This window comes from Triticum dicoccoides, chromosome 7B (genome assembly GCF_002162155.2).
Source record: "Triticum dicoccoides isolate Atlit2015 ecotype Zavitan chromosome 7B, WEW_v2.0, whole genome shotgun sequence".
NCBI lineage: Eukaryota > Viridiplantae > Streptophyta > Magnoliopsida > Poales > Poaceae > Triticum > Triticum dicoccoides.
The window spans coordinates 528612611-528624479 of NC_041393.1; the positions used below are offsets into that span (position 1 = coordinate 528612611).

Sequence of the window (11869 nt, forward strand, 5' to 3'; positions counted from 1 at the left end):
GAAAGGAAAAGGGAAAGGGAATGAGAGTTTACATGTGGAATCAAACATTCACTTAACCTAGGCTTGCGAAGTTGATTATTAGTGCCTAACCCCATGTGTTGGAGTGCGGTGAAAATCAGTACTGGAAAATTTGGGAGGAAGTTTCATGCCACGTGGGTGGAATAAAAACCAAGGTGGAAAAGGTATTTAGAAAAAAACGGTGAGTGGAAAAAAACTGATGGAAGATGAAACATGGAACGTTATTTTTTTTCCAGAAGAAACACCCATGGTAGTTTTTCAACAAAGCGTGGATTTTATTGACTCAAAATAAAAAAACATCAAGCGAATGCAAACACATGATGAGCACACACCCTCTTCTGCATAGCTAGGATGCACACATCTAACACCAACACACACACACACAAAATGCCGGCGAAAAGCAAAGTCATACAAGACCAATGCTATGTCTAGCAAAGTCATACAAAACCAATGTTATGCCCAAGCGAGGAAAAAGAAAAAGAAACACGAGGCGATCAACGAACTACATCAACAACCGTATCCGCACCAAACCATCATTTGACAGCACAAGGACAATGAGGTTCTTCGACAACAAAGCCTATATGAAGAAAACGATGCCCAAGCGCCACCGTTATCGAATCCAACCACCAAATGCAGAATCTAGGTTTTCATTCTTAAAAACAAGTCGGTGCATATCCGAGCAATGTCTTCAACAAGGTAACGACGCAAGTCATCACCATTGCAAGTATAACCAAGTACGTCAGACCTAGAATTTTCACCCCAAAACTCAAGACCGGTGGTACTCAAAAAGTACCGGCAATTCAAAGTCAATCATGTGTTGTTGCCATTGCTTTTCCACGCTAACAAAAGCTACATGCGTTGAGTTAGAAATCCCGTCACAGCCGTTGAACAACCATATCCTCTGAGTCAAGCCGCCGACCATAGATTGCAACTCACTGCGACAACCACATGAAAGGCGCTGCCGCAGGCCAAAACTAATCTGGAGGCCTCAAATCGACACCCATTCGTTGCCCGCCACCACACGGACCTACCTTGGAGAGCACCGAACAGTAGCCACGACGCCCAACAGCCGCTGCAGCCGCCGGACATTGGGAGGCCAGATCCGGCCGCTTCCCACATCACGAGGCCACCCGTCCATTCCTGTTGTGTGATGTTGCAACATCCATGCTAGTATTTCATTATATCTAAGAAACATGAAGGAATACATCTGAAGACCCAAACAAGAAACAAAATATATGTCGTAATTTCAAAGTCTTTCGGCTCCATCTTCTTAGCAAGCCTGTGAAGAAAGTCGTCAACCTCATGGTCGATGAAACTATTAGTCAAAAAAGAGTGGTTGTATAAACCACACCAGAATCTCTAGCAACAACACACACATCCATGCGCGATAGGAACCACAATAGAAACCGAGACAAGACAAAATACATATTTGAAGAAAACACCCATCTGCGGCTTGATGAAGAGAGGAGGCACTCCTGTACCACTTTAGCGCTCGCCTAGATCTAGCATTGGGCTCGATTATTCTGACTCACATCCTCAACACCATCACACCACCCAATAAATATGGTTGCCCGGATCGACGGGGCCGCACCTTCACAAGCCTGCCACAGGTGTTGAAACGAACACCAGCATGACGGGAAGGAGGCCCGTGGACTCAATCCATTACCACGATCTCGACATTGCCTCAACATCGTCGATGGGACACATGAACTAAATCTACACAAAAACAAGTACACATCAAACGAAGAACCGAGTTCCCCTCCGTCACCTTGCGCCTAGATGGTGGCTCAAGAAGGAGAATAAACCCTAGCCGCATTGCACATTGTGTGTGTTTGTGGGTTAGGGGCGAGGAAACAGGAGGGGCTAATTCAAGTGATTAGTTTTAGTTTTTTTTGATAAAAAAGATTAGTTTTAGTTAAAATGTTACTTTTTAGGGGCGCGCTACACATCCGTCGGCTGATCTCTTTTTAAAAGATCGGCCGGAGCGCGCGAGCAGCCGAGCATTACCAATGACCATTGCAACACATGCCTTGTTGCAAAAATTTCTTGCAACAGACATCTTGTTGCAGAACTTTTGCAACAGATCTTGTTGTGTTTTTTTTTTGCAACAGACATCTTGTTGCAATATTTTTTAGAATTTTCCTGCAATAACCGTCTTGTTGCGGATTTTTTAGCAACAGAAGACTTGTTTCAGGATTATATTTCTACAAAACTAACCCACGTCACATCACAGTAGTCGTTCGCCGCCATTGTAGAAATAAGTGCTTGCACTTGCCTTTACGCTGAGGATGCATGACACGCAACGGAAGCGGCAGACGCACGGTGATTATCAGTCAACTGATGGCAATCATTTCCCTACTTTTTAAGTAGGAGTTTTTTTTTTTGAAGTAGGAAAGGGTAGGAGAGAAGAAAAGATATTGTTTTTTGAGTCGTAAGAAAAGAGTTTTTTTAAAGAGAAGATTTTTTTTCTTTTGACCGAAAGACTTTACTTTATTAATCAAATAATAGTAACATTGTCCGCTAGTAGTATTATGATGAACTCAGGCGGGCATCAACCCAAAGAGAAGGGTTATTTGCACGTCCCCATCTAGCCAACTCATGAGCTACATAATTTGTCACTCTACTACAATGCTCAATATTAACCCTTTCGAAATCTAGTACTCCCTCTGTTCCATAATATGAGAACGTTTTTGGCACTACACTAGTGCCAAAAACGTTCTTATATTATGGGACAAAGGGAGTAAAATAGTACGACAATCATCAAAAACCGGCGCTGCCATTCTAGAATACCCTTCGTTGCAGTTTATAGCATCCATCACCGTGCTGTTGTCTGATCTCACCGCCAGATTAGAGCATCCCGGATTTTTTGCTAGCTTCAGCCCCTCAAGCAAGGCAGCTGATTTCTTTTTTGAGGGGTAGAAGAGAAGAGATATGCCGAAATCATAATGGACTCTTTTTCTTATATGTCGGCCGGGCCCAACAAGGGGCAGCACGCCAGCACCCCAACCCAGATCCTTCGATTTCTACGTGCCCAGCAGGTTCCCAGCCGCCGTCACGACCTCGTTTCTCCCGTCGCCTCTCACCAGCACGCACCAAACCTGCAGCCCCTCCCCCTAATCTCATTGCCTGTTTCCACCCACCCACCGGCTTCACCTTCCGAATCTCGGACGCCTCCGCGCCGGTCGCAGGGCACGCGACTCGAGTTGTTTCCGTTCCGTCGGCGGGGGAAGAGATGGCGGCGAACCTAGAGGACGTGCCGTCGGTGGATCTCATCACCGAGGTGCTCCGCCGCGCCAAGTGCAGCTCCAAGCCCGACAAGCGCATCATCCTCATCGGTAAAGCCCGCTCTTCTTTTGCTTCCGCTTGCAAGGTTTCTTTTGCATCCGAGAGGGAAATCTGTGCTCAGACTCGGCGTATCTGGAATTGTTCATACTTCCAATGTGGAGAGTTGAATTGGGGGCACTTAAATTCACAATGGTAGAATTAGCTGTAGTATCTTCACAGGGAGATTGGTTCTAACCGCTTTGGGTGCTGACAATTAAGGAATCATTAGAATTTCATTGATGACAGATATGAAGAATTCTCTTATTTGTGTTGCCACCTAATTAGTAATTGATAGATGTGTGGAATTTTTCACCCATGAAAGTTTCTAGAGGATGATGAATTTTTCATCCCGCAAAAAAAAAGAAAGATTTAACAGAAAGGACTTGTGAATAGTTCTTTAGTGTCATAATCACTTTGGTACCATGTGCATGCCTTTTGTGGTTGGTGAGGAGAAAAAAGTGGTATTCTTTGAGTATGAGTAAAGATATACTCCCTCCGTCCCATAATATAAGAACGTTTTTTATACTAGTGTAGTGTAAGAGGGAGTAGATTAAAAGCCATAACTAGGGAAGAAAGGTATTTATGGGAACGTTTGGATCCCTCGCCTGATTGCCTTGCTAGGCAGGGCCAGCCTTGCCGACGGAGGCGAGCCGAATCGGCTCGCTCGATGAAACGCGAAAAAAGCTGGAAACCGCTGGTAACGAGGCGTGCTCGCCCAGAAACCAAATGCCCCGCTTCCTTGCTGGGCCAGGCTAGGCGAGCGCTTGCCTGAGATCCAAACGTTCCCTATATTCTTTCCTTTTCTTTGTTTGTGTCGCCTTTCGCTGGATCCAATGTGTCTTCATTATTGTTTTCTCAGTGGTACCACAAATACAAGTGACGTTATTTATTTTGTTTAGTGTTGGCTGCTACCAATGTGCTAACCTTTTCCATCCTTGGTATAGAATTGAAACTCCTGAACTTTTGAGAAAATGACTTGTGAATAGTTATTTTGTGTCTTTTACTATGTCCAGCAGAGCTGACTACCTGATTCACAACTGCACTTACGTCATTGTTTTTGCATTGACAAATTTTTATATTTTGGCAACAAATTTGAATAAATCAAATGCAGTCAATATGTGCTACTACATATCAAAATTTCTTGCAAGGCCTTGTTTCATTCTGCGCCACAGCTTGTTAGGAATATTGATCTTTATAGCTAGTAGGTAGTATTATCTAACTAGCTGCATCTGACTAGTTGCCTGGCTAAAGGAATACAAAATTGCATTAAAGTATCTGAATATGATTGTGTACGGAAGAGGTGAGGTTGTGATACACTTGCAATGCTTTTGCATATGCTGAAGAACACACACATAAATATCAGTATACTTCTTTAACTATCTATTTCATCTAATTCCTTAACACAAAGTGCAACTTTTTATATTCTAGATTGCTCTATGCTTGGGCAATATGACAATGTGACATGTATGAATTCTGTAGGTCCACCTGGCTCTGGAAAGGGTACGCAGTCGCCCCTTATTAAGGATGAATATTGCTTGTGCCATTTAGCCACTGGTGATATGCTGAGGGCTGCTGTTGCTGCTAAGACTCCTCTGGGGATCAAGGCTAAAGAAGCTATGAACAAGGTAGGATTTCAAGAAGCAAACTACTAGCAATTAAGAACCAGCAGAAACCTGGTTTGTTAATTCCTTTGTTTCTTGACATTTTGTAGGGAGAGCTTGTTTCAGATGACTTGGTTGTTGGGATTATCGATGAAGCCATGAAGAAACCCTCTTGCCAGAAAGGTTTTATCCTTGATGGCTTCCCTAGAACTGTTGTTCAAGCACAAAAGGTCCTTGGTCAATATGCATCACCTTGAAAAGCATTCTTTCTATTATAATGACTATATTTGATACTACCTCCGTTCCTAAATATAAGTCTTTCTAGAGATTTCAATGCGGACTACATACGGAGCAAAATGAGTGAATCTACACTCTAAAATATGTCTATATACATCCGTATGTAGTTCTTATTGAAATCTCTATAAAAAGACTTATATTTAGGAACGGAAGAAATAGATGATAGTAGTTATGTTCTGGGGAGCTTCTTTTTTGGGCTTCCTAACGGTTTGTTTGAACAATGGCTGCAGCTCGATGACATGCTGGCAAAGCAAGGTGCTAAAGTTGACAAGGTTTTAAACTTCGCAATTGATGATGCAATATTGGAAGAACGAATTACTGGCCGCTGGATACACCCATCGAGTGGCAGATCTTACCATACAAAGTTTGCTCCTCCGAAGACTCCTGGAGTTGATGATGTAAGTCAAATGCAGAATTCTGGGCTGTGCCTGTATATGTCATATTTGCATGAACTTTTTTAGATCATTATCATTGCTTCTCTCTTGCATGCCACCCCCTCAGTTTGCCTCACATTTAACTGTGCTAAGCTACTATACCCAAATATGTTCAATCTTTGGCAAATGTTTATGTTGTGGATGATGAGTTTTCTAGTTTGCTAGATAAAGTCTAGGATTAATCTTCTTATGGCTCGCTTCTGGTTGTAGGCGCAATAAGTTTGACTACTAGAGTGATGTTATGATTTGTTTAAATAGTTGAATATGCCCTCATGTTCTATTTTTATGGATGTCTTCTATAGCGCAATATATCCTTTCCTTCCCTGAAAATATGCCCTTTACAAATTACCAGAAATAAATATATTTGACATGTTTTTGCAATAAGTAGAGATTATACATCATTGCTATTATTCTGAACTTTGGTTGTCGAGGCATATGCTACTCTTTTCTGTAAGAGTTTGTATGTTTCATCCAGAAAATATATGCGCACCTGTGATTATTACATCCCTTTGATACTATATAGTTTTTCCTCAACTGGCATTTTGGTGCAAACTATTGACCTCTGATTCTTCTCCTGTTTACCAAGGTTACCGGAGAGCCCTTGATTCAAAGGAAAGATGACACAGCTGCGGTTTTAAAGTCAAGGCTTGAGGCTTTCCATATGCAGACCGAACCTGTATGTTTTCTCAGCCAACTATGTATTCTTCATATCTTTCTTCAGGATGAAACGGTTCTTCTGTTATTGTCCATCCTTTTGTCGCATACTTCCATTAGTGTCTTTCCTGCCAAACTCTGGTTTCACCTTGCATCAAGCAAAGCAGTTGCTGTTCAGTGAATGTTTTTAATCTGAAAACTGTTTGCTTCTCCCAGGTGATTGACTACTACTCCAAGAATGGCTTGGTGGCAAATCTTCATGCAGAGAAACCACCAAAGGAAGTGACCGTTGAGGTGCAGAAAGCCCTTCAATGAAGCATCCCATTTTCACATTGAAAACGGCATGTACCAAAGCCCTTGCCTGGGTTCCTAGAACTAGGAAGTAATAAACTGATACCGGCATCATATGATTCACATTTTCCGCCTGCCATGTGCGTGATTGCACCATTTTGTTACAGCTTTTGCAAGCTCATGATTGGTCCGAGCAATTTAACCATGCAAATGAACATTCTTTTATACATATGGACATCTTTTTTCATATACATGAATGTTACTTTATGTCACAATACCTTACCATGAACATATGTTTTGGAAATGTATATGTATTCTTTTAGGAGATTATTAGTTTTACCCCTTACAGATGTTGGCGACAAGTACCTCACATTTGTATTTTTTGTTAATTTTTTCCACCGGGGTTAATGCTAGAGTTACGGTTATAGGGTAATGTGACAGGCTGTTCTGGAGGAAATCTAGCGGTGGTTAAAATCAAGGGGGGAGGTTAACGCCGCAAGGCAGCAAGGGCACCCGGACGAGACTTGCCTGCTCCTCGCGTGTGCGCCCATCCGTGTTTCCGCATACGTGGCTTGATTTGATTGGAACAAAATAAGGTTTGGCCCTATCCCTTAAAATCAGGGGGATGATTAGATTAGAAAGGAAAAATGAAAAAAGACAGAGTGGGAGCACGGATGTGAGCAGGGCACCCCCCACCCAACCCCACCCCAAAGCCACAAATTGTGCGATTGACAAGTGCATTTTGTATGTCAGATTGGTTATTTTTTTTTGAAACGGAGGCAAAAGATTTGCCTCATCCGCAGAAGAGAATTGCTCGGTTAATTAACGAAAAACCGAGCGAAAACCATCACAAACCGTTGAGCGGCACACACAGATATCTTACACACACCTTTACAAAGAGTGCCTCGTTGAGCTAGCACACAGACGTCATCGTCATCACTTCTCCTCGAACAGGCGACATTGCCATCCCTAATCCCCGAGTAAGCGACTCCGACTTCGCTGTAGACGAATATCGACTCTGAAGGAAAGATCCGAAGGAGAGCCATGCAAGACTGGCGCTGTAGAAGACCATCGAACGGACCACTTGCTGCCTGTCATCGTTGCCACAGGGGCCTCGCCGCCGCAGCTCCGACTTCACCGCAACAAACAAACCAAGGTAATCCCACGAGCACGTCAGAGAAGAGCCGACTACCACTGCAATGCCTCCGACTTCACTTGCTCCATCATCGTTTCACAAAAGTCTCAACAACACACTAACGCCTTTACCACCCACCCTCACCAACGGGTCCCTCTAACCGGATTAAACTTCAAAATCGATGCCCTCAAGAGGGGAACGACGCAAACGCGCCGCTAACGATCGATCCTCCTGATCTGGGGTTTCCCCCGGAGCTGTCTTTCGCAGAGGAAGAGAGAGCATCCCGTCAACGCCTTCAAGAAGGTTACGGCGTCCACGGCCGCCATCGTCACAAGCTCCAGCCAAGGCCAGAAATAGGTTTTCACCCAACTCTCATAATCCTCCAGTCGACAACCAATCCGGCAGCTCACCTTCCCTCCATGCATCTCCATGCATCCTCCACCTCGGCATCCTCATCACCGCATCACGCCAGACCTCACCATCTCCTCGCTGGGCCACCAAGCAAGCGACCTCCATGAGCAGACCCCTGTCGCCGCTTGCCGACGACACTCCAACGCGATAACAACGCCGACCCGTCGCGCCAAGCCCCTTGTAGACGACCTCACACGCAGCACACCACACCCCAGCCACGTCCAGAGCACATCCCCGAGCACCTCCAGCAGGCCCACCGCCCACGCGCTCATGCACCCGAGGACGCTTAGTGAGCCGAAGCAGAGGACCGGATCCACGCGGAAGACGCCCAATCTGCCGCCCAGGCAACACGCCGCTGTGCAGACGCCACCACTTGCCCGTCGCCGTGATCTGCGCCGGACCTCAGTGGGCCGCACAGGTTGCCGGCGTGTGGCCCACTGAGGTCCGGCGCGGGTCAGGTTGGTTATTGAGCGTGAGGTTATTGAGGATCTTTTTGAGAAATATCGGCACTTTATTAATCAAGCAACAAAATTACAAAGATTCTCCTGGATACAAACCGGAGAAGGACGAAAACAATAAAGACCATTACAGTCCATACAAGACTTAGCTAAACTACGAGCTAAAACATTAAAATGCTGACGAATATGCTTGAAAATAGCAGAAGAAAAGCATGCTTGATGTCTGCCACAGAACGATCACGGATAGAATAATTAACTCGCTGCACCAAATAGATGTCTGCCATAGAACGATCACGGATAGAAGAATTAACTCGCTGCACCAAAGAGAGGTTGTCCGAGGCGAAGATCACCAGAGTTGCAAACTGTTTGCTTCTCCTAGGTGATTGGCTACTACTCCAAGAATGGCTTAGTGATAAATATTCATGCCGAGAAACCGTCAAAAGGAATCGTTTTCTTTTCAAAACGGGGCAAAAGATTTGCCTCATCGATTAAATTAGAGGAGAATAGAGTTACAGAGTGTTACAAAAGGCCGAGAAAACGGCATGACAGTTACTCGCGCAATGCAACTTTCCATAATTTCTTGGCCCCCGCTGTAACCCAAAGGTTGGCCTCATCTACAATAAGCTTTAGAAGGATTGGAGGCGGTGGGCTCTTGTGGCGGAACACTCTAGAGTTCCTTTCATTCTATATTGTCCACGACACTAGCATGGTAAGGGAGGCCATGACACCCCGATCAGGGTTGTTGGAGTTGGTTCGTCTATCCCACCACTCCAGAAGGGATCCCGCAAGGTGCCAGCCATTAGTGTCCAAGTGCACTAGACCATATTTTCCAATGATCAAACGCCAAAGCCTATTTGAGAACCGACATTTGACAAAGAGATGGATGCCCGTCTCTTGCTCCTGCATGCAAGGGGGCATAGGCCACAATTAGCCCAACCACGTCGCTCCAGCCGGTCAGCGGTCCAAATCCGATCTTACAGTGTCAACCAAGCAAAAAAATTCATTTTCGGGGGTGCCCACACCTTCCAGACCATGACGTCCATGGGGGAAAGCGTCAAACCAAGGAACTACACCTTGTACGCGGTCGACGCCGAGTATAAACCATTTGTAGAATGTTTTCATATAATGTCATCTTTTGAGTGCTCATGGAGCTGGAAGTCGTGAGTGAGCATCCAAAGGGTAAAAAATTCACGGACGTGGTGGCCGGTGGTGGTGGCCGGTGATGACGGTGTTTGGGCTGATCTCGAGCATCCAAGCATTCCCCTTGAGAGCCTCCCGCACATTCCAGTTCTTTCTCGTCGATGCCTCAAATGCCCGAGCTGATCGGCACCTCTCGTATCCAGCCCAAATATGGGGCGAATATGGGGGCGCTCCCGCCACGCCGGACTCGACAACCCGACCTCACCGCAAATTATACCAAATCCTTCCCACCTCAATTGTCGGATCCATTTGTTCTCTCCTCTTTTCTTCCTCCTCCGCGCCGTTCGTCTCGCAGCTCTGCCGCCGAGCGCGATCTGTAGTCGTTCCTAGCCTCTATGCTGCCACCTCCAGCAGAGCAGTCCTCTCTCCCATCCTCGCCACGGGGGACGTCGTCGCCGGCCCGGACATCACCGTGTTGTGTCCGACAACTCTTTGGCTCCGCCTTGCGCTTGATGTGTTCGACACATTGTATGACTGGATTTTTTGTGATTTTATTAGGGAAAACGACGGATTCCGATGCTTCATCGGACAAGCTGTATGGACCGACGGAGCTTGATCAAATGATTCAAGATGAGTTCTTTGATTCCTCGGATTTGGATGAAGAAGTGGACATGATCATACTCATGAGCATGCATGAGGAAATGGAGCGGCAAGTGGAGCATATTCTCAACTTCAATGGCTCAATCAAAGGGAGAAGAGTGATCAATCGGGATAGGGTGTCTAGAGCTCGGCTACTGCAGATGGACTACTTTGCTCCGAAGCCTACTTTCCCGGTCGATCCATGGTTTCGTCGCCGTTTTCGCATGCGAAAACCATTGTGCACATTGTGGAGGGAGTGGAGGCAACGAGACTACTTCAAGCTCATAAGGGATTGCTGTGGTCAACTCTCTTTCTCTGCCAAGCAGAAGCGCACGACTGCTCTATGGATGCTTGCACTTGGTACTGTTGTAGATGCCGTTGGTGAGATGGTCAGGATGGGGGAGGGCACATGTCTGAAGACTACTGTCAAGTTTGCCCGCGCCGTGGTGGAGGTGTTTGGACCCGGGTATCTTAGAGAACCAAATGTGCAGGACACAAAGAAGTTGTTGGCTATTGGAGAGGACAGGAGGTTTCCAGGAATGCTCAGATAAATTGATTGCATGCGTTGACAATGGAAGAACTGCCCCAAAGGTTTGCGGGGAATGTATCAAGGTCACACCAAAGAGGACACCATCATACTAGAAGCGGTGACATCATATGACTTACGAATTTAGCATGCTTTCTTTGAAATGCCGGGTTCTCACAACGCAATCAACGTGCTTCAACGATCTCCAGTGTTCAGGAGGCTTTGCAATGGGGAATCACCGCCGTGCAACTACACCGTCAACGTCCGAGACTACAACATGTGATACTATCTTGCCGATGGCATCTATCCTCAGTGGGTGGCGTTTGTGAAGACCATATCCAGACCGCATGGCAATACATAGAGTCACTTTGCAACAATGCAGGAAGCGGCTAGGAAGGATGTGGTGAGGGCATTTGGTGTGCTTCAAGCCCGTTGGGGAATTGTTCGTGGGGCTGCAATGATGTGGGAATCACAAACTTTGTGGGAGCTCATGACATGTTGTGTTATTTTGCACAATATGATTATCGAGGATGAGGGTGATGGTGTAGCCCAAACCAATAATTTTGAAGCACATGGAGAACAAGTTGAAATGCCGGAAGATCAAGATGCAACTCATCTTATGAACTTTCTGCAGATGCATCAGAATCTTCGAGATCACCAGGTGCACGCGTAGCTACTCAATGATCTTGTGGAGAATATGTGGACCCACAATGAAACCAAAGTGCTGATGTTTGAGTTGTGCACTTCAAATAAATTTTATGTAAACACTATTTATGTTCGGTACCATTATTTGTTATTTATATGCGACAATCAGTGGCGAATCTAGACAGAAACTGGAGGGTGGGCTCAAAGCCTGTATCATGCCAATATCTGTTGGGTTGGGCTTGAAAGTGGCTGAGTTGGGCCATGAAACTAGTAGTAAAAAAATTCTTGCAGTGCTG

General features: G+C 45.5%; 1 protein-coding gene across 1 annotated transcript; it reads left to right on the forward strand.

Annotated features, from left to right (window-relative positions):
• Positions 1 to 3011: 3011 nt before the first annotated feature.
• On the forward strand, positions 3012 to 6904 carry LOC119337894 (adenylate kinase 3-like). Its single transcript, XM_037610124.1, has 6 exons — positions 3012 to 3353; positions 4822 to 4967; positions 5054 to 5173; positions 5471 to 5638; positions 6261 to 6350; positions 6545 to 6904. The coding sequence occupies exons 1-6, from the start codon at positions 3251 to 3253 to the stop codon at positions 6641 to 6643; spliced, it is 726 nt and encodes a 241-aa protein (XP_037466021.1). The 5' UTR covers positions 3012 to 3250; the 3' UTR covers positions 6644 to 6904.
• The last annotated feature ends 4965 nt before the right edge of the window (positions 6905 to 11869 follow it).